This window comes from Perkinsus marinus (genome assembly GCF_000006405.1).
Source record: "Perkinsus marinus ATCC 50983 genomic scaffold scf_1104296952312, whole genome shotgun sequence".
Lineage (NCBI taxonomy): Eukaryota > Perkinsozoa > Perkinsida > Perkinsidae > Perkinsus > Perkinsus marinus.
The window spans coordinates 101,048-128,079 of NW_003208908.1; the positions used below are offsets into that span (position 1 = coordinate 101,048).

The 27,032-nt window shown below is 50.7% G+C and overlaps 13 protein-coding genes across 13 annotated transcripts; 6 read left to right on the plus strand and 7 right to left on the minus strand.

Moving 5' to 3' along the window:
• Positions 1–64: 64 nt before the first annotated feature.
• Positions 65–880, minus strand: Pmar_PMAR003148 (hypothetical protein; the record flags this gene model as incomplete). Its single annotated transcript, XM_002777038.1, has 6 exons — positions 65–132; positions 177–276; positions 322–437; positions 488–628; positions 673–759; positions 805–880. 6 exons carry the CDS (start codon positions 878–880, stop codon positions 65–67), a joined length of 588 nt encoding a protein of 195 aa, XP_002777084.1.
• Positions 881–1,029: 149 nt separating this feature from the next.
• On the minus strand, positions 1,030–2,220 carry Pmar_PMAR003149 (hypothetical protein; the record flags this gene model as incomplete). The annotated part of the gene is made up of 1 exon (XM_002777039.1): positions 1,030–2,220. The coding sequence occupies one exon, from the start codon at positions 2,218–2,220 to the stop codon at positions 1,030–1,032; it is 1,191 nt and encodes a 396-aa protein (XP_002777085.1).
• Positions 2,221–2,341: 121 nt separating this feature from the next.
• On the minus strand, positions 2,342–2,921 carry Pmar_PMAR003150 (hypothetical protein; the record flags this gene model as incomplete). Its single annotated transcript, XM_002777040.1, has 4 exons — positions 2,342–2,387; positions 2,475–2,609; positions 2,651–2,793; positions 2,835–2,921. 4 exons carry the CDS (start codon positions 2,919–2,921, stop codon positions 2,342–2,344), a joined length of 411 nt encoding a protein of 136 aa, XP_002777086.1.
• A 117-nt stretch (positions 2,922–3,038) lies between these two features.
• On the minus strand, positions 3,039–6,063 carry Pmar_PMAR003151 (conserved hypothetical protein; the record flags this gene model as incomplete). Its single annotated transcript, XM_002777041.1, has 1 exon — positions 3,039–6,063. The coding sequence occupies one exon, from the start codon at positions 6,061–6,063 to the stop codon at positions 3,097–3,099; it is 2,967 nt and encodes a 988-aa protein (XP_002777087.1). The 3' UTR covers positions 3,039–3,096.
• Positions 6,064–7,087: 1,024 nt separating this feature from the next.
• Pmar_PMAR003152 (CMP-sialic acid transporter, putative) lies at positions 7,088–8,409 on the plus strand (the record flags this gene model as incomplete). Its single annotated transcript, XM_002777042.1, has 5 exons — positions 7,088–7,539; positions 7,589–7,747; positions 7,790–7,947; positions 7,999–8,132; positions 8,183–8,409. The coding sequence occupies 5 exons, from the start codon at positions 7,088–7,090 to the stop codon at positions 8,390–8,392; spliced, it is 1,113 nt and encodes a 370-aa protein (XP_002777088.1). The 3' UTR covers positions 8,393–8,409.
• Positions 8,410–8,522: 113 nt separating this feature from the next.
• On the plus strand, positions 8,523–12,849 carry Pmar_PMAR003153 (Mannosyl-oligosaccharide 1,2-alpha-mannosidase IA, putative; the record flags this gene model as incomplete). The annotated part of the gene is made up of 14 exons (XM_002777043.1): positions 8,523–8,551; positions 8,734–8,781; positions 8,835–8,936; positions 9,264–9,366; positions 9,421–9,554; positions 9,607–9,737; positions 9,780–9,855; positions 9,902–10,015; positions 10,368–10,444; positions 10,492–10,587; positions 10,789–10,942; positions 10,993–11,110; positions 11,584–11,678; positions 11,726–12,849. The coding sequence occupies 14 exons, from the start codon at positions 8,523–8,525 to the stop codon at positions 12,723–12,725; spliced, it is 2,277 nt and encodes a 758-aa protein (XP_002777089.1). The 3' UTR covers positions 12,726–12,849.
• Positions 12,850–12,940: 91 nt separating this feature from the next.
• Positions 12,941–13,678, plus strand: Pmar_PMAR003154 (U3 small nucleolar ribonucleoprotein IMP3, putative; the record flags this gene model as incomplete). Its single annotated transcript, XM_002777044.1, has 5 exons — positions 12,941–13,077; positions 13,119–13,226; positions 13,269–13,389; positions 13,441–13,566; positions 13,619–13,678. 5 exons carry the CDS (start codon positions 12,941–12,943, stop codon positions 13,676–13,678), a joined length of 552 nt encoding a protein of 183 aa, XP_002777090.1.
• Positions 13,679–13,796: 118 nt separating this feature from the next.
• Pmar_PMAR003155 (conserved hypothetical protein) lies at positions 13,797–15,077 on the plus strand (the record flags this gene model as incomplete). Its single annotated transcript, XM_002777045.1, has 6 exons — positions 13,797–14,008; positions 14,055–14,147; positions 14,197–14,378; positions 14,612–14,752; positions 14,801–14,923; positions 14,967–15,077. The coding sequence occupies exons 1-6, from the start codon at positions 13,891–13,893 to the stop codon at positions 15,075–15,077; spliced, it is 768 nt and encodes a 255-aa protein (XP_002777091.1). The 5' UTR covers positions 13,797–13,890.
• A 49-nt stretch (positions 15,078–15,126) lies between these two features.
• Positions 15,127–15,888, plus strand: Pmar_PMAR003156 (hypothetical protein; the record flags this gene model as incomplete). The annotated part of the gene is made up of 1 exon (XM_002777046.1): positions 15,127–15,888. One exon carries the CDS (start codon positions 15,127–15,129, stop codon positions 15,886–15,888), a length of 762 nt encoding a protein of 253 aa, XP_002777092.1.
• A 397-nt stretch (positions 15,889–16,285) lies between these two features.
• Pmar_PMAR003157 (hypothetical protein) lies at positions 16,286–17,199 on the minus strand (the record flags this gene model as incomplete). The annotated part of the gene is made up of 6 exons (XM_002777047.1): positions 16,286–16,463; positions 16,512–16,604; positions 16,656–16,783; positions 16,828–16,947; positions 16,994–17,098; positions 17,140–17,199. 6 exons carry the CDS (start codon positions 17,197–17,199, stop codon positions 16,286–16,288), a joined length of 684 nt encoding a protein of 227 aa, XP_002777093.1.
• Positions 17,200–18,330: 1,131 nt separating this feature from the next.
• Pmar_PMAR003158 (conserved hypothetical protein) lies at positions 18,331–21,906 on the minus strand. The gene is made up of 16 exons (XM_002777048.1): positions 21,724–21,906; positions 21,555–21,679; positions 21,260–21,375; positions 20,944–21,218; positions 20,528–20,898; positions 20,386–20,482; positions 20,189–20,340; positions 20,042–20,109; positions 19,958–20,000; positions 19,646–19,859; positions 19,486–19,604; positions 19,307–19,442; positions 19,177–19,259; positions 19,004–19,129; positions 18,574–18,770; positions 18,331–18,517 (listed from the first exon to the last, which is right to left on the minus strand). Exons 1-16 carry the CDS (start codon positions 21,889–21,891, stop codon positions 18,366–18,368), a joined length of 2,442 nt encoding a protein of 813 aa, XP_002777094.1. The 5' UTR covers positions 21,892–21,906; the 3' UTR covers positions 18,331–18,365.
• A 411-nt stretch (positions 21,907–22,317) lies between these two features.
• Positions 22,318–23,053, minus strand: Pmar_PMAR003159 (hypothetical protein; the record flags this gene model as incomplete). Its single annotated transcript, XM_002777049.1, has 2 exons — positions 22,318–22,383; positions 22,445–23,053. The coding sequence occupies 2 exons, from the start codon at positions 23,051–23,053 to the stop codon at positions 22,318–22,320; spliced, it is 675 nt and encodes a 224-aa protein (XP_002777095.1).
• Positions 23,054–23,335: 282 nt separating this feature from the next.
• Positions 23,336–26,908, plus strand: Pmar_PMAR003160 (hypothetical protein). Its single transcript, XM_002777050.1, has 19 exons — positions 23,336–23,475; positions 23,525–23,602; positions 23,653–23,751; positions 23,802–23,870; positions 23,918–23,995; positions 24,052–24,143; positions 24,191–24,311; positions 24,362–24,508; positions 24,557–24,678; positions 24,722–24,931; positions 24,980–25,032; positions 25,081–25,231; positions 25,283–25,386; positions 25,438–25,716; positions 25,765–25,890; positions 25,934–26,065; positions 26,113–26,239; positions 26,291–26,407; positions 26,533–26,908. The coding sequence occupies exons 1-19, from the start codon at positions 23,355–23,357 to the stop codon at positions 26,641–26,643; spliced, it is 2,337 nt and encodes a 778-aa protein (XP_002777096.1). The 5' UTR covers positions 23,336–23,354; the 3' UTR covers positions 26,644–26,908.
• The last annotated feature ends 124 nt before the right edge of the window (positions 26,909–27,032 follow it).

Here is a 27,032-nt window from a genome sequence, read left to right on the forward strand (position 1 = left end):
TCGACACTTAGGTTCCACTCGTCACACTGACATGCATACCATAGTAAGGTTACTCCTTGGGTGCCTACTTCTGACCCAAAGCCCTTTCACGGGACTTAGGCTCTAGCATGGCATGGACAGTAACGCACTTGCCTGAAATAACGCCCTGCTGATCGACTCCCCCTCATAGGGCGTACCGTTCTTGCACTTAACAGCAGCAGCATCTCCAGAGAGGTGCTTAGGGTCATCTCCATGTAGTGCCTGACTACTGCCAACCACAGTAGCCGTATGACGAGGCTGACAACGACGATGCACCTCCGAGCACTATAAAACCCCCTTCACCTTGTGCTGTCCATCATTGACATACGTCTCATGGCTTTCAACACTGCTTGACGTCTCAGAGATCTTCGCTGGCCCACCGCTAGCAATACGGTCGAGACCAAAAGGGTCACCACCTCCTGCAATACCATAAGGCCCTACCCCTCCCTAATGCAGTCGAGGAGGCTACTGTCGTCAAATATCGGTCGTGGTCTTCGTAGCATTCTAAATCCTCTTTCCATTTCATCAAAGATATCCGATCGCATCGGCTGGTCGAAAAAATCATCATCGCCGTCCCACGTACGAGGGCCTATAGGCTGGGGAGGAGCACCTACCAAGGGTCTTACTCATGACAAGAAAAGGCTCTGAACTCACGCTTGGGCTCCAGAGAGTCCAAAGGGATCGGCTCGCCCTGGGACGCCCCGCCTTGACGGTGCTGTAGCATTCGAAGCATCATATCATCTGAGATACAAGGCTGATGTACTGCAAGTAGCCCCATGAGCCTACCTGGGACTTTGAGCCAAAAGTATCCCCTGGTCAGAGATATGCTGGCGAGGGAGAGGACGAAGAAAAGAGCGGTCATTTCAAGTGAATCAATAGCTACCAAATGACCATGAGCACTCAGAAGGTAACAACTCAGCACGTGGTAGATAGTAATCATTAATCTACGAGGAATGGTAGATGATAACCCAACCGTTATCTCAATAATATTTCAAAATCACAATAGTCTCCTCATCGCTGCCCATACACGACCTCACCCCGAACCATGCAGAGGAGTCGTCTGGTGCCCACGGGCCGGACACCTGGGGGCCAGATGTCCGCTGATGCCCGCATCCGCCTAGCCCGAGCCGCGGCCATGACGACCTCGTCGGGCACGGTAATGTCATCAGCCTCAGAATCTTCTACTTCAGACTGCTTACTACGGCGCTTGAAAGTCCTCGCTTTCCTCCCATCTCGCTTGACCGAATGGTTATTTTTCATCGGAATAGCCCTACTGGTGCCCCTCACCGCAGATCTTTGATCCAAGTCAGACGTGTAGTCACTGACTGTATCATCGTCAATGCCCAGCCGCTTCGGTGGCCTCCGGGAGAGTCTCTTAGGAAGACTTCTTGAATTCACTGAAGCCCCTCGGGGTTCATCTAAGTACTCTGAGGTGTCGCTGTCAAGATCCCACTCGTCCTCGTCGTCGTCGTCAGCCCTTGAGCGTCTGGGCAAAGACCTTTGCCGTTTCCTCGACCTAGGAGTAGTCTTCTTTTTCTCCTCTCGATCAGCCGTCTTCTTATCAGACCCATCCCCCAGCGTCATTACTATTTCCCCCAGATGACATGGGCTCTCCCGACACACCATCGCGAGCAGTAGTCGCAGTTCCTTTGATCGCAGTAAGAGCTCGTCGGCTTCAGCGAATAGTGGTAGACAGTCCACGCTGCGAGGCCCTACCATCCCCATGGGCTGAGGATGGGGCTCCACATCCGCGGACACATAGAGGATCCTATCGTCTCCGAAGAGCTTGTTCGTGAGCTCCACGCACAGGCGGTTGTCAAGGAAGGTCCATCGAGCCGATACGTCGTCAGGCTTCACCGCCCGACGTATCGACTTGGGCACGAGCCTCTCTACATATGTCAACTCCGCTGGCTTCCGCTTCGCCTGACACACGGCCAATGGAAAGGACTCTGGCTCCTCTGGGGCCGATGCTGGTATGTCCGCCGTGCCCTCCACTGGGGGGACAAGCCCTTCATCTGACTGGCCCCCTTCTACAGGATTACCCTCCATGAATTGCTGATCGAGCATCGTGAGCCATGGGGTATGGTCTACCTTCTCCTGCTCGAGACCATCCATCAGGGCCGACCCCAAGGCTAGGGCCTTGGCCATCTCGAAAGAAGGCAGGTTCAATTGCGTAACTGCCGATCCTGGCGAGGACGACATAGTTAAAAAGAAGCGCTGTAACGACAACTCCACCCCCCTCCGGAGAACATAACGACCACAGTGATCCCTAAAAGGGAAACGGCATGTTCCTCAACAACAGGCCCCACACGAACTGCTGCTGCTACTGCCACTGCTCGACGAGGCCCCAGTTGAGCTTCGAGGCATCTCTATTGTACTAATGCATTCCGCACACACCACCAGCCTGAACCACGAGACCGACCAAGATGCCTTTCGATGCATCCTCTTCCTCCTACCCACTGTTCAAGGGCACCTCCCTGAGGAAATTAGAGCATATATTACACACACTGCCCCCACAGGCACTGCAGTCGGTGAAGGACCGCACCCAGGGGTCATTGAGGGACACACTGCGCTCGCCACAGTACTTGCATCTGCCACCAGCGTTCTCTCCTATAAACGTGAAGGTACTAACCTGGGCTCTGGCAGGGGCCTGCTAGCAGCCATGGTCTTCGTCTCCTTAGAAGTCGATGTGGGTAGTTTTTGGGCAGCCTGCATCAGCTTATGAAAAGTACTCTCTGCAACTGCAACCTTGTCAATTCGTACGTGCTTAACGACCTGTGACACACCACTGCTGAGGAGGCTCCCATGTCACTAACCTCTGCATGGCTGGAGGCCCGACTGCAACGGTCAGGGGTGGTACTCGTGAGGTCAATCACATCCTCCAGAGTTCGCTTCCGAGCCATACCAGACAGAACAAACAACTACTCCCAACATCCCTCCACTGCTGATAACAAGTCAGTGAGCATCCATCGCTTTCAAACACGATATTGACAACAGCCAGAAACGTACACGAGGTAATGCTAGGTCTATGATTTCCATTGAGTACATATGTATAAGTACAGTTCAGTGACCACCACATTAGGCCTGGCCGCCACTTTCCTTGAGCTGTTGGACCGCCTTAGGGATCGCCTTACTCAGCCTCTCCTTCACTTCAATCGGGCACTCCGCGAACCATGGGTGACTCTCAGCCTCCCACCTTCGGAAGGCCTCCAATATGGCCATCTTCAGTACAACCCCTTCCAGTAGAGGATCACGGATCTCCTCGTCCTCCTCATCCATATCATCTTCCGAATCACTATCACCAGCATAGCCTTCCAGCTGGCCAAGGATCTCGTTGTAAGCGTCTTCCTCACTGATCTCCTCCTCGTCCTCCTCGTCATCATCACTACCGCCCATATGCCCATTATCGTTGAGGAGAGTGGCGCCCCTCACATGAGACCTCTGTCTGTCCCGCTTCACCTCGTACTCCAGACCAGCAGTGAGGACCTCGATCAGCCTCACCGGGAGGGGTGTCCTGGTCCTAACACCCAACAGGGCAGGTGCACGACTGTCAATAAGTTTGATAAGGGCCGTGAGAAGGATCGTCCTCGAGTCTCGGGCCGCCACCTTAGGAGCAGTAACACACCACATAGCCATCAGAGCCTCTAAACCAGTAGCTGCCTTCCCCTCAAGAGGCACGCTGAAGCCAGCCATGGTGTCAACCACACCAACCGGATTTGCATGGACCAATCGAGCAAAGACGACCAGAAGGGACTGCACCAGATGCTGAGCTCTGGCCGCTAGGAGCCTCTGTAGCATAGCCTGCATAAACTGTGGCCCGAGAGCAGAACCCATACGCTCGACCACAGCAGTGATCAGTGGGCCCGCGAACATCGAAGCTGAGTCATCCAACTCGTTAGCATCGAGAAGCCTCTCCAGAGTAGAGAGTACCATAGTCTTGGCCTGCTCCAGCTGGCCCATAGGGGCCCTCCGCACGACGTAGAGCAATGTATCACAGGCGTTCTGAATAAGAGGAGCGTCAGTGGTGTGCAGACAGAGACTCAGCAACTGCTGCACACACAACCACATATCCTCAGGGTAAGGCACTGAGGACCGCTTCAGCAGGATGGACAGCAATTCAATAGAGCTACCAACAGTGTGACTTTCGTATTCGTCAGGATTCGACAAACACTGGCGGATCTTAGGGGTCACAGTAGAAGACACCTTGCCCAGAAGGCTCCTATCCACTCCACAGGCACACGAGAGCAGGTCCAGAACCTGCAAGTGGACCAACGGGTCCATGGCAGCCCGGTCCCAGAGGCTCATAGTGAGGCCTAGGAAGTCGTCACCAACAGCCACGATGCTCTTAGGGGAGTACCGCGTAATCGAAGTGAGGGCCTCGATACACAAGTGCATTGACTCATCAGCCAGATCTTCACCAGACCAGTTCATAAGGCTGCCTATGGATTGGAAACCGCCGCCACTTAGGAGTAGTGCATTGCACTCTTCTGGTCTCTGAGGAGCGCATATCTTCAGGTATTGACAAAACGCCCGAGTAGCGATGAGACGTAGACAGATGTGATTCTTAGCCTGCATCGCCTCGAGACTATGCTGTAAAATTGTGTAGCAGTCAGCCGTGAAACTGGCCTTCATATACTCACATATCTTGGCCAGTAGAGCAAGTCCCCGCAGCCGCAAGAATGGCGGGGCATCCTCCTGACCAACGATCCCAGCAGCGACCTTGACGAGGTTGTCGACTTGCCCAATGGGTTTCTTCTTTTCCCCATGGTGATTGATCGCCTCACACGCCCAGCCAGTCATCAGCAGACCAACCTCAGTTTTCTTCCAAGAGTAGGGATTGGCCGTAGACGCGGCTCCGGCTGTGACCAAGCCAGTAGCCACGTCAATGATGGCCTTGAAGGCTTCGCTACTGAACGACTCAATCATCTCAGCTGCCATACCCTCAGCGGAAAGGCGAACAGTTAGAGCTGCGAAATCGTCATCCTCGTTGGCCAGGAACGTAGCCGGGTCGTCGGACCACTCAGCCATCTGACTCTCAGTCACTTGGCAGTAAGGGGCCAACAGCTCGAGGATTGCCGCAGTCTTCCCTTTAACGATAGACCTGAGCTTCGCCTTTGAGACCACCGAGGACAACAATTCACAAAACTGGACGAGCAGAGTAGTCGGACCACCGTCCTCTTCCTCGTCAATACCACCCTCCTCTGAATTGACCACCAAATTAACGTACTGGACCTGTCCACCACGAATGAACTCACAAACAGGCTCCATCACGGCCTCGAGCATCGGCTTCATCGCTGAACCCAGTCTTTGCAGAAGCTTGCTGACCGCCCGAACTGCTGCCAGCACTGCCAGAACATCTCCACTTCTGGCCATTCCCTCCACTACTGGAAGCCATCCCTTCAGCATTCCAACTGCCAACTCATTACGCTGAGCTTTGGAAGTAGCCTGTTCGGCCACAATGGCCGCTGAGGTGCTAAATAGGTCAAGAGCCTTCCACCTAGCGACAAGGGGAATGGTAGTATCCATCGCTAAGGCGCGCAGAGAGCCCTCCAGATGCAACAGATGACCAGCGACCTCCGGACCGGCCTCATCCTGGAAAACCTGTAGCATGTCAAAGCAGATTGACCGACGTTCTCCCTGAGCAGTCGGGTCCTGCATGGTCTGCACTACTCTGTCCAGGACAGGCTCCCACCCTTGCAACGAGGTCTGGGCGGCACACTGGGCTGCGCATGCGTGCACGAGTTTTCGCACCGTACTGTTGGGCTCAAAGAGGTCCTCAGCCAACACTGATCGAACCTCGTTCTGCTCGTCCACTGTAAGTTCGCTCCAACGACTTCTCACGTTACGCTTGACTATGGTCAACGACAACTGCCTCATTGGGACAGACTGAGATGGATCTACGGCAAGGCGGCAAAGGGTCGTTTGAAAGCCAGGTAGGGTTTCTCGTTCGGCTAAGGTTCCTTCAGCAGACCTCCTCAGGTCAGCGTTGGAAGACGTCAAACCATCTAACAAGGAGAGTAGGGTGGCGGCCGAGTCGCAGGACATGTACTGATAGCAACAGCAAGAGGAGGACGGAAAAAGCAATCCTGAGGGTGATCACGGTGATATCTCACTCGAGCGTTGCTACATGCCTGAGGAGACTGATAAGGCAATTCAGTAGTGAGACTCTCAAAGAGCCGACTTAGACGAGAGCAATTCACACTGTTATAAGATAAGCGCGGAACCGGGCAGGCCAGAGTGACGGCTGCCAATGTAAAACGGCGTGAGCTCTATGCGCGAGATAAGAAGATATATGTGTCATCGGTTGTCTATGGGGGAACCAGAGATTTCATCTGGACCTAAGCACGCCGTTATCATTGTCTATACCGCACAAAATAAGGCTACAGTAGAGAAGGACTACTACGATCGCAAGTTGTCGAACAGTTGAAGATAGAGGCATGGAGATGCTCATGATGGCTTCCTCGCACGGCCAGTGTCAACATGTCATGGAAGGCGCGACCAAAACCATTCAATTCAAATCGATTACAATGGCGTAGCGAGATGTCATATGTACGACTTATATTGTTGAGAGCGGTGCACTTAAAAACTCAGCTGATGCTAATATAGTCCAATCTCGTCAATACTTCACGACCGCGAGTCACAGTGATGTTCTTGCTCATCGCATCTGGGCTGATTTTGGCCCGGAAAAGAGTCCAAAATAGTCACTTTAGTGACCTTTTCGAAAATTGACCATCACCTCAGTCCTACCCGAAGACGTTCTCCGTAACTGTCCAATATTAACCTAACAAATGGACTACTATGAATTGGTACCAATATCGCTCAGAGGGTGATGTTAACGGACTCTAGCTCCGCACTATGCTCCTGCACACAATGGTGCTATACTCGTTACGGCGGCGCCGGCGGTGGGCCACGATCGAATCTCAAATATCAATTCTTGAGAGTACGGTATTATTCGCTCATACCGTTCCTTGAGGAATTCATGCGGGAACTCCATAGCAAGGCATCGCGGAGAGTGGACACTTTGATGAGGTTTGTTGGTCTCAGCTACCATTTTGTTACCCACTCCCATATGCTGCTTGGCCTTGATACTCCCTTTAAGTTCGGCTTGTTCATAGGCTACATCGTCGTATGGACCTCTCAGAGCATTCTAGTGCATCTAGCTGCCAAGAGAGGCATCGAATACAACTACACTACTGTTGTTTTCCTGCAGGATTTCTGCAAGATGCTCATAACTGTTTTCTTATTCGTCCGTGCTGAGGGCAATCTCGGTGATCTTGTACGTCAAATGGCGGTCCATAAGAAGCTAGCTGGCCTCTATCTGGTCCCAGCTGGGCTCTATGCCATTTACAACAACCTCACATTCGTGTCGATGTCTACCTTTGACCCAGCGACATACTATGTTCTACTACAGGCCAAGTTGGTGGTGACCGCGGTCCTCTGCGTTACATTACTGGACAAACCCGTTAGTAAAATGCAATGGTTTTCCCTTTTTATTATCACCATAGGAGCCATGATGAAAGAGTAATCGCATTATGCTGCTGTCGTAGTTGAGTGCCAAAATGGTGGTCAGGTACAAAGTGTTTTTGCATGGTTTCGAAGGTGGTCACTCTATATGGGATTACCTCCTAGTGCTCTTGCTCGTGATGCTCTCTAGTTTTGCCGGGGTTTACAATGAGAAACTCCTAAAGGGTCAGGACACAGCGAGCCCAAATGTGCAGAATATGTTCATGTAAGCTAGATCGACGTAGCATTAAGAGAACTCATTCCGCAGGTATATAGTCTCTATGGCTTGTAACGCTCTGGGGTTGATGCTAAGAGGCTCAGGTTGGGGCCTCATCACTGCATTTTCATCCGAGAATCTCAAACCAATACTTTCTTGGAATATTTTGGCGATTATTTTCAACGCCGCTATAACGGGAGTTATGACGGGTAGTAGGGCAAGGGTAGATACGGATGGGCCGGAGGATGGGCGTCCCTTAGGCTTCTTCCTAAAGCATCTGAATTCAATACTAAAGTCAATAGCAGCAGCAATTCAAGTGTGGACGGTAGCAATAACCTCATTTATAGTGTTCGGATATCCGATCGACTTGGGAGTATTCCTTTCTCTAGTATTGGTAATACCACTCCTTTTCCAAATCACCTTTGGCGAGGCAATGCTGTTCAGGTAACTGCAGGCGTGTGGATTTATAGCCGATACCCGGAGAGCCCGCCCCCCACGGCTAAGTTGGTTCCAACACAAGAGTCCAATGAAGGGCGAGGCGACGTCGAACTTGGTGCTCTGGAAAATAGCGATATAGCATCTAACTCGGACGAGCCTTTGCCAAAGAACGCGAGGAACCGTCCATCGTCAGCGTCATTGAGTGGGAAGGAATAAGGTTTTGACCGGGTGTAGTATTATAGTGCCTTGCAGATCAACAGATATTGCACTTTTCTGGAGCTAGATCTGTGTTGAGGGAGTTGTGGTATTTCTATTTCCTATAGAATGAGCCTCAAATTTTTATCATATGTGCATGATTTTCTCCTGGCAGTCTGCGTAGTAGTGGGGAAGCCGGTGACGGAACGGAAAGGTGGTCTAGATGGAACGTAGTAGTGGGTGACTTCCTTTCTCACTCGAATACTATCAGTATAATGTTCTGAACTGAACACAGGGTCACGTCATGCGATTTGTGAGGAGATGAAATTGTAGTGGTATAGATTATCTGTGTCGTTGTTCAGGGATCTCATCGAACAGATGTATGCCCACGCGTTTGGAGACTATATGAGGTTATAACGGAGGCACTAGGCGGACTTGAATAGTAACGATCTGTATGTGTTAGATATGCCTTCCCTTATGATGAGCTCCGGCCGCTCTCTTGTGATGGGCGAATTACCCGAGAAAGAGGCGATCTCGACTTTATCATTGCTAATGTTTCTATGACGTAGAAAGGGGGGAGGGGGATTTGTTATACGTGTATGTTCATTACTGCTTGTTAATAACGAGTTGTTATATGTTTATGTTTATTACTGCTTGTTAATAACGAGTTTTTATATGTTTATGTTTATTACTGCTTATTAATAACGAGTTTTTATATGTTTATGTTCATTACTGCTTGTTGATAACGAGTTTTTATATGTTTATGTTTATTACTGCTTATTAATAACGAGTTTTTATATGTTTATGTTTATTACTGCTTGTTAATAACGAGCTGTTATATGTTTATGTTTATTACTGCTTGTTAATAACGAGTAGTTATGCGTTCTGTTAGATACATCGACTCGTTGGATTCACTTGTGCTATTCGATAGGCTCGAAGACTTTGGAGAGGCTGTCGATTTTATATCACATAATGTGACTTTTGATCGCGATGTGGTACGTGGGAAAAATGCACCATGCCGGGATAGAACCTGAGACCTTTGATGATAGGTGGTCTCGGCCTTTGAAATGAATATACGAGTTCTTGGTGGGCTTCTATCTGGTCATCTCCATGCCAAGCGAATGGGTATACCTTCCGGTTACCAGGACGATCTACTACGGAAAGCCATCGACTTGGGGGATAGGTGGAAATGATGACGATCACGTCCCTGTTCGCTTACCGTGCTACTTATTCAGGCTCTACAAGGCTTTTGATACATCAACAGATCTCCCGGCGGCTCGAGTGAATCTAGTTAGGGGTATCGATATTGATGATGAGGAAGTACCAACGAGCATTTCTGTAGCAGAAGCGGGCAGTTGGATCATGGGTGAGGAGTTGGGCCGATTTGATGGAGACTGGTTTTTTGCAGAGTTTGGCACTTTAAGTCTCCTTACTGGCGATTGGAAGTACTACGAGGCGGCTCGGAAGGCGTTGGATCATTTATGGTATGGTCTATACACACGCAATATTGTTAGATTCATGCTTGGTTAGGTATATGAGGCTTGGCCCAGCGGCGCTCATGCCTACCACGATCTCGATATCAACAGGGCTGTGGATGGACAGTCTCTCATCAGGCGCCGGACCTGGACATGACTCCTATTATGAGTAATCAAATGGACGACATTCGTTGTTCATGGTATCACCTATGTTGGACTATATGTATTCTCCAGAGGGATAAGTCTATTTACATATGAAATTTCAATAGTTTATAATAGTACTATTCTAGTACGATAAAAGAGAAACGGAACTTATGTTGGAGAATTTCGAGGAGGAGCGGTTGAGCTCGCTAACTCCGCATTCGAGCGACCGATCGTCTTATTGATCTCATCCATCATATGTGTAATAACAATTCAAAATAAATAGGACTTGAAACGTCGAGCCCCCCCCCCACCACCAAACGCCTTCGCCTCTCCTTTGAGTATGTACTATCATATGGTCATCTATCGACTGTTGCTAGGTATCTGTTGAAGGCTTATGTCCTCTTTGGTGACGTGGAACTGTATGAGCGTTTTATGGAGCATTTCGATGGCATTAGTACGAGAGCCTAGATGTTATCAACGACTCGAGCTCTTGTTGAACAGGTTCTTATCAAGCCGGCGGGCAGCTGACATTCGATATAGCTACTGATTCACCAGCACATACACAAGTGTCACCACTACAGAGTTTTTGGGGAGGAGGTACGTGGAGCGATTGGTGTCCATCACTGTGAGCGGATTTGCCAATTTCGAAAAAAAACATGGGGAAATTCTCGTTGGGTTTTCCTCTACTCATATTTCAAGTAGCGTGTGAACTTTCATATCGGGGAGCAAACTATTGAGCTCAGCTGAGGAGACGAAACATATATTCCAATATCGATCGTGATAGTTTCTAATTGTCAGTCGTGAATGCCGTACAAGGGCCGTCAGCGTACGCGACGTCCATCGCTCGGATGTGGTCTCGACTTTGGGACTCTATGGGCGGCTTGCCTGAGGTTGCGGATATAAAGGAACGAAGAGTGGCTCTGATAGCCTATGGTCGAGACTTCAATTTGCGGTAGTATGTCGGCGGAGCGAAGCAGTTTTTATTGGGGATTTTATCAACAGGCCAGAGTTGGCGGAGACTCTTTCTCAACTGGGTGCAGCTATCAGCGGCGGAGTGGAGGACGAGACGTATAAGTGGAAGTTGGAGAAGATGGCAAACGACTTGGAGAAACGAAATAAGGTGAGGAATTCGCTCGGAAATATTCACATAGTGATGCTATTGGTTTCCATGCGTGCATTGTCTGTGGGAGACACGTTATTGTGATTGGTGCATATTCAAAAGACTGTGCTTTAGTACTGAGAACTGAGGTTACCCGGAGCCTAGTATTATATGGTCATGGAATGTTCTTGATGGGATTTTACTCTTCGAGTTCATTGTGTATGTATGTTAATTCTAAGCTTGAAGGGCATCTAATCCTAGCCGTTTGGAAATAGTTTTTGGAACGGGGAATAAGAAGTGTATCCCTGTTACAGGTATACGCTTCTCCCTACATATACATATGATATTATGATTATGTATTATGTATAGTATTTTATGCATAGTATTATAATACTATTATACTATGTATACTATTACTTAGGCTACTAAGTGTCATGACTAGTATCATGATAATACAGGGAGTCTGTAGTACGACTTGGTTCCCCTCCGCTCAGGCCGTATGCGGGTACGCGTCTTTAGCCGACGTTCTTGCCCATCGCAACGACGACCGTATGGACAGCTTTTTCCTTAGTGAAACTCTACCTTACCTGTAACGCTTTATGAAGACCTCCCTAGCTTAACTTGCTTCACTGGCAGGTATATGGGGTTGACCGGTCCTCAGGTTGTCGCTAATCGATTGGGTAGTGGTAGTATCGGCCGGGTCTTCACGACGGAAGCCCACGTTCTACCATTGAGCCATCTGGTGCCATTGGCGAGGGACAGGCCTGGCCATGCACGTGGGCAACGAGGCACGCGTACCACGCCTCTGGTCTGTCCCATCGGGCCTTCGCCCGTGTTGAGATTCTCGGACATGGTGGATTGGCAGATCTCTCACGGCGCGTGGACGGTGTGGCCAGAGCTTCCTACGGCCCTTAGAGAGGCTATTCCAACGGGAGTAACTATGCCTAGGGGCAAGGCACGACTTGTGGTTCGAGCCGCTGGGATGATGGCTGAAGAGCCTGTGTTCAATCTGAGTGTGGGAACGGCGATATTTGGTGGCAGGATTCGACAAAGGAGTGGTATGGAAAAATTTCAATGGGACTTGGGCGAAGCGAAGCGAACGAGGCTTGTTAGGATGATACATTCGGGGCCGTCTCTTAGGGCTGCTCTGAAGAGGCATGGGAGGTGTTCTGATGACACTAAGGCTTATCGCAATCATAGTAAGGCGAGTGACCGAGTGTTCTCTGGAGGGCTTCACTGGCGAGAGACTCCGATAAAATCGCAACGTAGGGATTTCCGGCTGATGTTTTCGGGGAATGGTACGGACTTTGGTTGCAACCGAACAGGCCAGGACGATTACAGTGAGGCTGATAATGTGATGGTAGTCGTGCATAGGGCGGGCAATTGTTCCTTTGCTGATAAGGCCTTGAACGCTCAGTTGAGGGGAGCGAGTGGTATCTTGGTCATCGATGAGGCCGGGTCGGGGCGTAAAAAGAATCTTGTGATGACATGTGAGATTGAGAAGAACTGGTTATGTCACTACGTACACATCCCTGCTGTTTCTGTACCAGCGGTTGATTTCGCCCCTGTTTTATCCCTTTTGAAGGCTGGCCATAGTCTTTTCGCGCAGCTCTTGGATGGCGCGTTGTTGTTCTAGAGTCGTGTTCTACCACATACGTTGCCTGTAATTGCTATACTTGTATAATCTCATGTACTATTACGAGGGGGCTAAATGCTTCCTTGTGTTTTACTCCGGGGAGTTCTTGTCTTTCGGCGAGCCCTCAAGTCCTTTTAGCTGTGTGACACAGGCTAGTGTTGTGTTTGGTGGTGACACTGAATGGTGTATTGGTTGTAGGTGTCACCACTGTAGAGATGAGACAATTGAAGCCCCATGAGCAGAAGCTTTTGCGGAAGGTCAACCTGTACCAGTGGAAACGGGACGACAACAACGTCCGAGAGGCGAAGATTATCCGGAAGTATGGTATCCAGGACAGAGAGGACTACACTAGGTAGGGTTTGACTGTTACGAGTTGGCCGAAGTGTGGTATAGGTATAATAAACTGTCGGGTTTGGTGACGAAAGTAGTAGCGCAGTTGAGGAAGCTGCCTGCTAGCGATGAAGAGCGTATCAAAATGACTGAGGTTCTCCTCGACAAATTGTAAGTCGTTTGTTCCTCTTAATGTAAGCGACTGGGGTGTAGGTACACTATGGGAGTCATTGCTACTGCATCATCACTGGACAAGTGCGTGGAGCTCTCGGCCTCATCCTTTGCTAGGAGGAGACTTTCAGTGGTTGTAACTCGAAACCACTTCACTGAGCAGGCAAGTTTTGATGGAAAATCGACAACATTTCCATTGAATGGCAATTTTCAGGTTTCACAAGCTAATCGATATATAGCGCAGGGCCATATTTCCATCGGTCCTGATGTTGTTACTGATCCGGCAATGCACGTCACAAGGGAGATGGAAGACTGTCTGCAATGGAGTCAGGGCTCTAAGGTAACGTCATGACGACGACTAGTATAGGACGACTTTGTCGTTCTCTTCTTAGGTCAAGCGTAACGTTATGGAGTTCAACGAGGAGCTGGATGACTTTGAGCTTATGGGCTGACCGCCTTATACGTTCCTTCACACTACGTCTTCAGTTCTGGGTTGAGTTTTCTGGCTCGTTGGTGACTTCCATGTAGCAGGGGTTGTTGTATGCGAAGTGCGGCAACAACTACCTCACGACGCGTTGTACTTGGTAGTCGTTCTCCTCATCGACTAAGCCCTTATTCACGTCCCTCGTTATCTATATCGCCTTCAGCACAGCAATCAAGAACCATGACGAACTCTATAGGGACGAGCAAGCTATTGTTGCAGGAGCCGACGATAGTACTCACAGAGAAGGAAACGGCGATCTTCAAAGTTATCATGGACACCATTCACCACTTCCATCTCAGTAGCTCAGCGGTCTACCTCTTCCCTCAGCATCGTTCTTGGGTCAGATACAGTCCCAAGGGCCGCAGGCGGCTGGGTTAGGGATAAGCTGTTGGGAAAAGAAAGCGATGATATTGATATCGCTGTTGACGACATGTCAGGTGGGGGCTCCATAGCGACTACAGTGTGCTCTTGATGAACTCGCTTTAGGGGAGGCCTTTGCGTACAAAGTGAAGGACTTCCTCACGAGGACCTCGCCGGGTGCATCTTGCAGCTCAGTTGGGGTGGTCCGTGCTAATCCTGACCAGAGCAAACATCTCGAGACGGCTACTCTGAGGGTATTCGATATCAGCCTTGATGTCAACAATCTACGTACGGAAACATACACACTGGTAAGGGAGAAGGAACGTGTATAGTTCCGGGGTGAATCGGAAATCTCGCTGGTGTTGGCTTCAAGGATTTTCCAATTTTTTTTTCGAAATTTCCGTATTCATAGCAGAATTTCTGCTACCACTGGTAACTCACCAATACACGTAACTGCATGTGCGCTCATTCCCTCCTACTGTCGTCTTATTTTCTTCTGCGCGTTGCGATAAGCAGTCCATTTTCGAGCCTTCACCGTCAGGACTCGCGTATACCAGTGGTGGCGCTTGGAACCCCACAGGAAGATGCCAGTCGACGGGACTTCACCATTAACGCGTTGTTCTACAACTTGCGCACAGCCAGCGTTGAGGATTTCACAGGCACGGGCCTTGCCGATCTCCGAGTAGAAAACTCCATGTTGGGAAAGTGATGGAGTTTCCTTTTCTCTCAGGCTGGTGTTATCCGAACACCCCTGGAGCCCACCATCACTTTCCAGGACGACCCCTTGCGGATCCTCCGAGCCGTGAGGTTCTCCACGAGACTTGGGTTCAAATTAGACGATGAAATAATGAAGGTGAACGTCACCATCATCAGTATGCATAATGTGGTGGTCTCAGGCCGCGTCGGACCCCAATATATACGGCCTTTTACTCGTTAAAGTGTCTAGGGAGCGATGGGGTGTGGAGATTCACAAAATGCTCATTCGTCGTCTTACCAGTTTAGAGTAATAACTCTGTCACTCACCTTATCTTCCATCTGTGAATCAGTTCCTTGGATATGCTTGCCTCCCTCGGTATCATCAACGTCCTTACAACAGTCGGCGACTCTGCTAAATTCGAGGAGCCTGATGCTGTCCCTAAGGACCAGGGCTCTATCGTCCGTGCTCTCGTCCAGAATGTTCGTGAAGTCGAGCCACATCACACCCTCTCAGATGATCAGCATTATGCTCTTACCCTTGCTGTTCTGACCTCGGGTGTCTACGGCCTGCATGTTAGAGAGAGGCCGAGCAAACCAGCACGGTGTGCTTGCTATGGTGTGCTGCGACACGGGCTCAAACTGCCCAACGCGGATTCGGAGAGGGCCTCGGCTATCAGCGAAGTGGCATGGAAACTGTCGAGGGCCTCGCAGGAGGAGTTGGCAAACCCTGTATTCATAGGGCATTGCATGCGTTACCTCAAGGAGGACTGGGTGGTCGCTCTGTGTCTTGCAGAGTGTCTGGCGGCTGCTCATGAGAGGCAGCGGTACGTCGACTGCCGACAGAGAGTGTTGCTGAGCGGCCTCATCGGGTGTTGGAACTGGAGAGCTCCTATCAATGGCACATCATTAGTGAACGACTTCGGTATGCCCCGAGGGGAAGGCCTCAGTGTCCTCCTTGACAGGCAAGTCGATAGGTTGCTGAGCAACTGCAGTATGGTGGTTGACGATGAGGAGGAGTACAAGGCTTGGCTCCAGGGTGAGGTCGAGGAATGGATGGTTGCCAATCCGGAAGCTGTAGCGCGGGCTAATAAACACGGAAAAGCAAAGAAGGCGAAAAAGTGACTTCCTGTTGTAGTCAGAGTTTCTCTAGTGGGTTGTCACATCCCTTGTGGTGTATTAAGTGCGGTAAATCTGTAGGGTGTGACGCGTACACATGATCGTGGTGAGTTCAGATGTCGTATAACGCGAGTTACTGAGACGCATGTGAACTCTTTGAAGTAGACAGAGTCAGATTTGGGGACGTCGCTGGCTAAGGTGACAGTCGCTCCTCTGTTATGCTACGAGTGAAGTGGGTTATATAAAAAGTAGAGCGGATTTCATGGTGTATACAAACGGTATGTTGTACATACCTCCTATCGACACGGAATATCGTATTTACCAAGGGTTTGTGTTTTCCAGTTGGGTATGATGATATTAGATTCGTAACGCAGTAACAGGGTTTATGAAGAAAATATTACAATCACTGTATACCAATGTTATCAGCACTATTTCGTATCTCTGTCATTTCTACATCTACGGACTCAGGGCTAGGACGGGCCTCTCCATTCCTGGGAGCTTCCTCTGATGGGGTCCTCTCAGAGAGGGGTTTCACTGCCCACCAACCCATAGCAGCGCTAGCAGTGACAACCATACGCGACCTAACGATACGACAACTGGGCTCGCGTCTCAGCAGCAAGTGGACCAACCTGGGAGAGAAGGCGGCAATTGGGGGCGCTGCTTGGCCTAATAGGACCCGCTCAAGTACGGTAGAGTTCTCACCCTTGGTCATGTCAAGAAACCTGCTCGAGACCTCAGTCGTACACCATAGTAGTTTTGAAGTCTTTCCTTACCGAACCTCATTCTTCTCGCCTGGTCGAAACCGCTTCATGAAGGGCTCGCCGAAAACAACATACTTTCCGCAGGGACTGTAGCTGGGCTTGAGCGTTGGCACGAACACTTGACACCGCTCTGATGGTATCTGCTTTGAAAACTCATTGGGGGAGAAGCGGGTCATGAACTCACGTGTCGGGCAGAACTAGCGAGGGCGTGGCCGAGATTGTCGGGCGGCATGTAGAGATTGCTATCGCGATCTCTAGAGTGCATTCCAGGAGGCTGTTTCACGTTACATACAAAAGCCGTTACCTGACAGCAATGCGACCGATCCTGAAGTCAGGCCTAGGAAACTCACCGTGGGCCTTCCTGTAAAGGTATCGACTGCTGTGAGCTCCATCTCCGCTCCGCCCGACACTGTTGTCACTAAAACGTGCTTCCCGTCCGGAGCGTAGGTGAGCTCCTGATACGACTAATACCGCTATACGGCGCGAATCGGCTCACCGTGGGATAGAGAACTTCTGTTCGCCCAGCGTTATGTTCACTTCCCGCAGTAAGGGACATGAATGGGGTAAACGTTCGTAGGTCGTACAAGTGAACCTTGAATTGCAATATGAAAAATGTTGCAGTACGAGTAATTACAACGCCATTGCCGAGCGCACTGGCAGCGGCGAACACGACTGAGCCGGGAGAACTCGGATCGAATGCTACACTAGCTGCAGAGTGGTGACCTCCATCATTAGGAAGTTCACCGGGGACGCTGGTGAGCCTCTGTGCAGGAAATATGATACTCAAATTAATCTTGGGGAGTAGTCTCACTGCGCTGTCTTTCATTGCTTCCGGCATACGTGTATCCCAGAGGTAGAGGTGGCCATCGACTGTGGTGAATATAGCCTATGTGACCTCAGGCTGAAGCAATACAGTAGAGGTTGATCGTCCTTACCAGGTCGGTACTAGGGTGCACGTCTAGAGTGTGAACCGGAGATTTCCGACCTTTGAAAACTCGCGTGAATTTATTCTCAGTGAAGTCCCACAGCCTTACAGAGCCTACAGAGGGGACTATGACAGTGACACGTCATTGCACGGCTTACAGTCCCAATTGACGTCCCCACAGGCTATACCTGTCTCCCACTTATACGAGTGCATAAACTTAACATGCCGGACGCCGTACTTGTGGGAATGAAGGATCCGCACCGACTGAAACCATCAAAAATGGCATAAAACCAAACTATGATAATACGAGGCCGCCCGTTGCCCCCCCCCTCTCTCGGAAAGCCAAGACCCCAGAAGCTTACATGGTTCAGCGTGTCCGTATCATAAATCCGTACCGTTTGGTCCGACGAACATGTTGCCAAGTAACGACCTGGAGGTTGTGGTAACAGTAGTGGGCCGAATCTATAATTTCCTACCAGAAGCCGAAAAGCTCAGAGAAGTGATCGGCCGATCGTTATCCTTGTAAACGTGTGCCAGAGCGAGGTTATTGATATCATCCTCCGTCCATGACACGCTGCTAGAATCACCGTCGAGACCACAAGGAGGCATAAAATTGGACCAACTTCAAATTAGAACCAGACCGATTTTACCAGACTTACCAATAGTAAGTCTTTTGCCGCCTACCCAGAGAAAGGAGACCCCATACCTCTATAACTCAACACCTTTTGCCCGAGCCAGTAGTGAGACATGATCCCAATGAATTCAGTACAGTCAATTTCAATATATGCTAGTCTCCCTCAGAAGAGCCAAATGTCCGACCCTTCAGGAGCATCCCCTTCTTGAGCAGCCCGAGCCCCACCGTCGCTGACCGCCCCAGGGGCTTCTACTTCCTTCTCTACACTAGAGGGGTCTTCCCTTTGGATTTCCCTGGCCTCGTCCATGGGCACCTCTAAACACCGTATAAATTAACCGGCAGTACTGCAAGTCAGCAACAGCGCCCTTTACCTTGTGCTAGGGGCCTTTCCTGTGATGCTTCCTCCATAATCTCAGTATCGTCGCTAACATAATCGTCCTCCTCCTCCTCTTCCTTGCCTCTGCCGAGTATCTCCTGGAGCTCAGCCATTTCCAGAATATTGAGCTCCTCCTTTTGGAAGTAGCTCTGCCAGTTACTAACCTTCTTGGCAATCAGTTCCTTCTTAATCCTGAACCCCATTTCTCGTCAAACCCTCCAAGACCTTTCACCCAGTGTGGTCAACTACATGTGCTGGTTAAAGTATGGAAAGTTTCCTCAAAATTTTGGAGAAAAATTGTTCGTTTTCGTACACATATATCCAAAATCGTGTGTGGATTCCCATAATGTAGTGAGGAAACTTACGAGCTCGGGTGAGGAAACCCAATATACATTCCCAGACTGCTTCCACCCTACTACTACTACTTCACAAGAGCTTTCTGCCTTGCTCTCTCCTTAGAAGCGTCCAGGGTTACCCGCTCCATGAGAAGGGGTTGGCGACTTACACGTTCTAGCATTCGTTTCACTTCCTCCCTCCATTCCTTCGCCGCACTAAGCGCCTCCCAATAGCGTCCAAATACCACCTTCTCCAATACTACCGAGCTTGCTCTCGTTTACGCCGGGCGAGCTCCTCGGACCCCACTGGCTGCCCTTGAGGGCCCACCGCATGATGCACCCTTTTCTGAGCAATTCATGAGCTCATCATCCTCAACCTCCCCTCACACTCACATGTAGAGGAGATTTCGGTCTATCCATTCGCCCAGCTTCAGCAGCCTCTTCAGCTTGCCTCTCGGCCATCAGCTTTTCTCGTCGTTCCATGTCCCTTATCCTGTCCCGCTCCACAAAGCTAGGTGGGCCCACCACTCTGCTTTTCAAGAATCACTAACGACTTCGAATAACTCTAGCACCTTTTCCGTGTAGGTTTTTGGGGCTCTCCCAGTTCCTCCTTACCCCTATGAGCTTTCTCCTCGTCCCTACTTATCGTGAATGAAAAGGGTTCCGGCCTGGTAACTCTGCCAGGCCTCTCCTGAAAAGCAAGACTATGCAAAACTCGAATGCTGTTACCACCTCCTTCCTCCGGCGGAGCCTCTCTTGTTCCTTTCTGTGCAGAGCTTTGAAGTTCGGCACGGAGCGCCCAACTTGGGGATAAAAGGTGAAGTACTCAGGAGTAGAACTACGCGGCCGTTTTTCGCTGTCGCTATTGCTGCTCTTCAGAGCCTTGTGGAGCACTGTACGAGTCTGGCTACCCACACTGCCGGCTACAGTCCTCGAGCTGAATAGTCTGATCCATTGCCACTGATGCACGCACACGAAGAGTCTACTTCCCTTACACATTCCTCGGCTCACATACATCTCCTCCACTAGTACAGTCCTTCCTACTTTGCATTCGAGGAGGCAGTGAGGCTGTACGGTTCACCAACGCCTAGCCACGACCAATTCCCGCTGGGTACCCACCATCCTCACCTCTCGCTCTGCTCGCCTCTGAGACCTGAGTCGTGCCTTGCTCGACATCATAGACTTGTACAGTGGTGCTGAGACCACCCAGGGCACTGGGCGAGCGCTAAACGGCCTGAACGGACCCGTAGCCCTTGAGGCTACGCGATGGATTACTTCGGGGGATCCTTCTTCCTTTCCAATAGAGATCTCCTAATGCTCCTATCGAAGCTTACTGACATCGAAGCAGCCAGAGTAGTATCAGGTCTCCTAGGCCTCGTCACAGTGTTCCCCAACCGATGACGAACCTCCTGTTCGGCTACGTGCGTCTGAGATCATCCAATCACTTGCATGACAGCGGCATAGACTACTACCTGGTGGCTCCCCACCACTATCGGCGCGTAGGTACCCGGAGCCCCTCCAGCGGCAACTGTCCATTCCCTCGGAAGCTTCCTAGCTTTGAACGATGCGCTGAAAGGGCGATCGATTAACCAAATCAGTGCGTTGTTCACTGACCTCCTCGAGCTCTTTGCTGGAGACTCCTCCTCGTTGTTCTTGAGACTAGCAAGCAACTTAGTATGTGACTTGACTGCTTCTCGTTGTAGCAACGATGGTCCCACTGGCACTGTCGTCCTCGTAGTGCTAGTCGCCGAATGAGGTCTCAAATGAGAAGCTCGTATTTTCCGAGCTCGAATAGTCGACGCCCTCTCAGAGACCACCGTGGGGCTCCTTCCCCTCGAGACCTCTTCCTTAGTCTCCTCCAAGAGAAGCTCATAGACGTTCTTTCCTCCTGTGGCTTCACGTGCGGGCACATCTCCACTACTGGGGGTCGCGAAATGGCGTGGTGGCATGTCGATAGGCGGTACATAGTCCTCCTCTCTCATGCCCTAAGAGGTTCCCTCACAGCTCACGCCGCAACAGTGTTTCTGTACCTGGCGACTTAGCAACGATGCACTGGTTGCCGCTGCAAAGGCACTCGCAACTGCCGGCTCTATAGTGTCCCGTAAGAAGGGATGAACAGCAGACACTGAGTCCGAGTATGCTGAGCCTGCGTCCATTGACCCTCTATAACTGCCGATACGAGGCGAGCTACTCGGCCTATGAACAGCCGAGGGGCTATCATCTTCCCTTGAGGGTCCCGGAGACCTGTATTCTTCGGCAACATAAGCGGCAGCAGGAGGGGGCGACTCAATCCGCTGGTGAGCCCCTACAGATCAATACTGCGAGAAATGGGGCCTATGGGAGTACCCGAGCTGTCCCCAATGGTAGCACGTGGTTTTGAGACCCGATGATGAACAGCCTTGAGGACATCAGCCCAAGTAATGACATCACCTAGGATGGCAGCCAGCTCGGGCATTATGTACCTTATACAAAATCCCTCATCGAAACCTCGACAGCGACGCGCGGCAAGCTGAAGTGTTCAACTACTATTTCAACATCCAAGGCTTATTCAACCGTAAACTGTGGTAATGCAGTGCAATACTACAAGAGAACATGGTAAACCTCCCCCTATTTAGCAGATGGGAGCCGATACCATTACTACGCCCACGGTTCCGAATCGCCATCCGAGGTTCCTCGCATCATCGGGTTCATGTGTAAGGCCTTAGATAGCGACGGCTTGGCGTGAAGATGTCGAATGAACTCAGTCTTTCGGACAGCGTCTCGACTCTGATAACGAACAACTGCTGTCCACTACTTTCTCCTAAGCTTACCGCAGTATGACAATGATAGTAGACGTCCAGTATCCGCCTGAGGGTGTCCATATCAAGGGCTGGGGTCAGAGGCTCCAAGTGCTTCAACGAGTCCTGTAGGGCTCCTTGTAGGGCCGAATCGATAGCTGCCGAGAAGCAGATATTCGGATCAGGTTGGAGCTCCGACATAAAGGTGGAGAAGTGTAAGACCAACCCGTGTTGTGATTTACTAGAACACCACAGAAACAAATGACACCAACGACATGGTCAGCAGCAATAACAACATGCGGACGAGCATACTGGCAGAGGACCTCAGTATTGTATACCAAAGGTCTAGAAAGAGCGGAGGGTTTGCGGCCAAACGATAATATGAACTGTGTAGAAGGGGGCGCAGCTGCTGTGTAGGGCAAAAGGGATGACCAAGGCTAGACTGTCGGCTCGAAACCGCGCCACAGTGCTGGCAATACTGTAAAGTGGTCACCCTTTGCTGGCCTTGTATGAATAGAGAAAAAAGAACGGCATGGACGCCAGTACTGAACAACACGATTATCAGACTTGACTTTTTGACGAAGTCTGTAGACTATAATCAACCAACGACGACGACCTTGAAAGCATCTAACCGCATGCGGTAGCGGCAAAAGCCCTCACTTCGATGGGGAGGAAGGGAGGGAAGGTGCGTATCTGACATGGACGATGCTGTTACATAAATCAGTCCAGAAGGTAAAGTTCAGCGCTGACTCACCCTGTAATCTCGAGGAGTAGCATATCCGCTTTCTAAGTCGTCAACTTCAAGTTCAAAGCTCCTACCAAGAGACAGTCTCGGCATGAGGATAACAGCAGTAGGGGAGGAGGACGAGGGAGGCTGCGCAGTTTGCACAAGTCCTTCACGTCCATTTGGGGTTATCATAGAGTTTACTGCTGGTTCGAGGTAGCCAGGGGAGCGACCGATTTCCATTGTGGCCAGGTTACTGTCGAAGTTAGTGGAAGCAACAGGTGAGGCGTCGGCAACTTTCTCAACAACCTCAGCAGCAGCTTCCCTCAGAGCCTGGGCTTTAGCGGCCTCACGCCTCTTGTCCCACCATACCCATAGAGCGCCAAATATGGGACCACTTGCAGGGACGGCGAAAACGATGGGCACGAAGGCGTCTGAGCCGCTGAAGACATACCACAGTACTAGGCAGTCGAGGCAACCTAAGAACTGAGGGATGATGGCTCCTCGCCAGTAATGGCCAGGGGGGGCTGTCAAGGCCATCTTGCTGAGCAGAATGAGGATCAGACTACAGCCCAAGATGACCAGAATAAGGAACGGGTTACGGATGATATCGCTGATGTTGTAAGGACCGAGAGTCATGTTGAATTGGGAGGAAATAGGATCGCCTAAGGGGGAAGATCATGAGCTGTAGGGGAGAGGCAGAAACAATCATCTTGAGAGACTACTGCAGGAAGAAACGCTTGAGGACGGCCGAATCAGCATAGCGAGGCACTCGGAGCGACCGCTGACCGAGAAGAATTCGCCTGGGGGAGTCTCTTCAGAACAAACGTTTTTGCACGGGTTACATCGTTCGGAACCGCGCGCACTTCGCTCGAGCTACATCGCTCGGCGCAGTACGGATTAGTTCCTACTACTATTATTAGTTTTGTTGACTGCTGCCATGTCCAACCCGCTCGAGAACGTCTTAAGACCTACATCGGCCTCTGCCACTACGGCAACAGGCTCACAAATGGACTCGACGAACGCAGGAGGCACCGATGCTTTGTTCAGGATGTTCGGTGGTAGTACTCTTCCTCGCTCTACACCTGACGACACTACTGCTTATGATAGGCACTACGAAGGGCTCACAACTAGGCGGTGAGATGAGACTGACCGGAGGACAGCTATTGGCTACACCTACAACAGCACGTAGGTCGTGGACGATCAGGCTCATTGACTCGCATGCTTGTGTTCATCAGCGTCAGCTCCTAGACGTACTACCGTTATGCTACGGAATGTTCCCAATGATTTGGGCTCATTGGACCTCATAGCTATCATCAATCAAGAGGGCTTCAAAGGTGAGTCCATGCTACTTATAGCGACATAGTCGATTTTCATCGTCCCTCAGGTGCATATGACTTCCTCTTTATGCCGCACGAGAGGACTCCTTCATCCCAACCGGACATCAAAACCAAAGGCACTGCCCTCTCTCTCTACAGCATCATCATCGTGTTTTTCATCCAGGCTACGTCTTCATCAATTTTCTATCAGAAGGGCTGGCTCACATGTTCCGCAAGATCTTCCAAGGGAAGCCTCTCACTGGTAGTAGTCTTGTCGGCATGAGTGCTCGCATGTTCAGTTCTGGTCCATCATTTCAGGCCGATTCCTTCTGAAAGTCGGTGACGTCTCTGATGCCAAGACCCAGGGTTTCGTTGATAATATGTTACCCCATCAGAGTCGAGCTCCTATGGTAGGTCGGCAGTCTCCCATGTCAAGCGGCACTGTTGTTGGGCTCAGGGACTTCACGTCTTTGGATGCCCGGAAGGCACAGAGCTGGTCCGTGGTGGCCGACCGATTCAACTATCACTACAGGAGATGATAGAACGCAATAGGGCTGCTACTGAGAAAGCTGAGCGAGGTACAGTCCACGTCGGGTAGGCGCTTATGCGGGAGGTCTTGGTCTGGCAGAATCCGCCATCATCGACGAGCTCGTGAGCAAGGGTGAAGTAGAGACAATGTTCGACCTCAAGCCTCGATTGGTGTCCTATGAGATTATGCAGAAGAAGCAGGGAGGATCAACGGCTACTCCATCACCTCGGGATGGCCAGCAGCAGAGTAAAAAGCTTGAGGGGCAGAAGATCCTCGTCAAGAAGCTTATGATAGGCACTTACCATATGCGGGCTGATGCTCCTGAATTTAAACCAGCTGGTATGACGCCAACGCCCAAGCCTATAGCACCAAAGGCATCGGTAATGATGCAAGCTCCAGCTGCCAAGGCACCACAGGTGGGGGGAAAGGAGTATCCGTTTCACGTTATGATGATGCCAGGTTCGAACCCCTGCTCCGGCACCTGAAATTCCGAAACCGCAAACGTCGAGAACCGATGCACCAGCAGCAGCGGCAGCATCATCAACGAAGCAGTCTTCCCCCGATAACGCCTCGCCTAAGATGTTTTTAATATCGGATCTCGTTGCTCTGAAGAATCTGGTCACGTGTGCGAATGCTGAGGACCAGATGTCCACTGAAGAAATCGGCAGAGTATGAGGAATGTGCGTGGTGATTGGTGACACTGTCTGCCGCTGTTAGGTCCTCAACCAGTGGCAGTTGGTCCCGATCAAGGCCGATGAGAGAGACCTTGGGTAGGATAGCTGTGATGCCCGAATGCTATGAGGGCTTTCTCTCTGCAGTCCTGGTGTGCCTCCTGAATCTATGGCTACCTCGGACCAGTTCGTAAGCGCTATTGAGCGAACTAAGGCTAAGGCAGCGGCAGAGAATGGCGATGCGCTCGTTGGTGTCCTATTCTGCGAGTCACTGCTAAGAGGTGTCTCGGCGGCTTTGGTGATACAGCTTGTATGCTTGTTTCAGTGGTGATGCGTGTGCGATCTTCAGATTGGTAGTATGAGGAAAGTCGATGTTCTCATGCTGCAGACAGGAGCTGACGCGGCCTCTCAGCAGCGCGCGAATCAGATCATTGCTCGTAACGAACCTTTTATGTAGGATTCGAGATTTCGAAAAGGAGTGGTATGGTTATGTACTTTCCTGAGGTATCCGGTACGCTGCCGAACAGTGACCTCGATTGCGTCTATGATAGCACATATGAGTACCATGGCAGTACCCAAGAGCTCTCCAGCAGCAGCAGCAGCAGCAGGAGCAGCAGCGTCCAATGTGGCTGGTAAAGCTAGTGGTATTCAAGGGGCCGCAGCTGCTCCCAAGGCGGCGGCTAGGCTTGAACAGCAGCAGCAACCAGTACAGGGGGCACAGAAGCAAGACCAGCAGCAGCAGGGAGCAGTTAGTGGAGGCGCTCAATTGGCGCCTAACACGCAGTAGGAAGAAGGGTGATGGTAGCTGATTGTTGACACTATGTTGGGTAGGCACGTGGCACGATGCTTCTGGCATCCTACTGATCCGAACCAGCTACGTGTTGATACTGGAGATGTGATGGTGGTAAAGTCAGTGTCAGCAGATGGACTCTGGGCTTGGGCCTTGAATCTTCACACGTACGTTCTCGTGGTGGAAGAGTATCTGAGTGTTATTCTTTAGACCTGGGCAGCAGCAGCAGCAGCCCCAGCAGCAGCAGAAGCCTGGATGGGTGCCTACCAGTGTTTTCAACAGTCCTAGGTCTCAGCAAGCCCAACCTCAACAACAGGCAACGAACGTGGCAGCTCAGGGAGGGTAAGTGACTTGTCGTGTTAGAAAGTAGTCTCTATATCTTGCAACAGACGGCCACGCTCAGCTATGAGTGAGCTGGCGGCTAAGCTTGAAGCCCAGCGAGGTAGAATGCTCCCTGTCACCACCAGAGGAGGCCAGCAACAGCAGCAGCAGAAGGGTCGTGGTGGTCAGGAACTAGTAGGTTCACCATAGGTCAGGCGAGTCAGTTGTTGTTATGTGGCATTTTAGATGGTAGTGGCAGCGTCCATGAGACCAGGAGCTCCTCCGGTCGGGACAATTTTACAGCTCGACAGTGTGAACCCAGCGGCAGGAACAATGGCTGTATCGTGGAACAACGGCATGGAGGTAGGTATCAAGCTCATAGTAGCAGGATGATTAGACTCGTAGACATTTAAACGTCTTCCTTATTCTAGTATCCGTGCTCAGAGTCGTTATTTGGGATCTTCTCTGTGAGGGTGCCTTTATTTCAGTCGGGAGTTCTCCCAATCGACCTTACAAACTACGAGTCGTTGCCTCACATGAAGCAAGGGAAGCACAGAGGTCCGCAACAGCATCAGCAGCATCAGCGTCGCTATCATTAGCTGATACTAGTATCGAGGATTTCAACGTCATCGTCATCATCACCATCACTACTACTGCTATCACGACAAGCTATCTGTCTCGTACATTCATTTTGCCTCCTAGCAGCTGTCAACGACAGGGAGGAGGAGGAGTGTGTCTGTGGGTGGCGTAGCTTTAACAACAGTAGGCGCAGTCAAGATCTTGAGCTCTGCAAAAATGTATTGAATCTGTTTCTTTTTCGACACCTCAACTTTTCGCCTTTCAGTTCGCTAAAGGCCTATCCACGATATAGGGTGTTGTGTTAGGCAGTGATGACGATATTTTTCGCGCAGTTTTTTTTCGCAAGGATGCCACCACGCTCAGTCGTCAGTCGCCAACAGTGACAGTAATGTCGCTCGCGCCTTGCATT

What these genes read in the sequence shown, in the direction of transcription:
- Pmar_PMAR003158 (XM_002777048.1), bottom strand. Translation starts at nt 21,891, where the DNA reads ATGTCGGAGCTCCAACCTGATCCGAATATCTGCTTCTCGGCAGCTATC. An exon ending in CAAAAACCTACACGGAAAAG is followed by an intron (nt 19,443 to 19,485) that starts GTGCTAGAGTTA and finishes CTTGAAAAGCAG; the next exon opens with AGTGGTGGGCCCACCTAGCT. An exon ending in AGGCAGAAAGCTCTTGTGAA is followed by an intron (nt 18,771 to 19,003) that starts GTAGTAGTAGTA and finishes AATGGGGTTCAG; the next exon opens with GATTAAGAAGGAACTGATTG.
- Pmar_PMAR003160 (XM_002777050.1), top strand. Translation starts at nt 23,355, where the DNA reads ATGTCCAACCCGCTCGAGAACGTCTTAAGACCTACATCGGCCTCTGCC. An exon ending in GAGGTGTCTCGGCGGCTTTG is followed by an intron (nt 25,232 to 25,282) that starts GTGATACAGCTT and finishes TGCGATCTTCAG; the next exon opens with ATTGGTAGTATGAGGAAAGT. An exon ending in GCTCGTAACGAACCTTTTAT is followed by an intron (nt 25,387 to 25,437) that starts GTAGGATTCGAG and finishes TACTTTCCTGAG; the next exon opens with GTATCCGGTACGCTGCCGAA.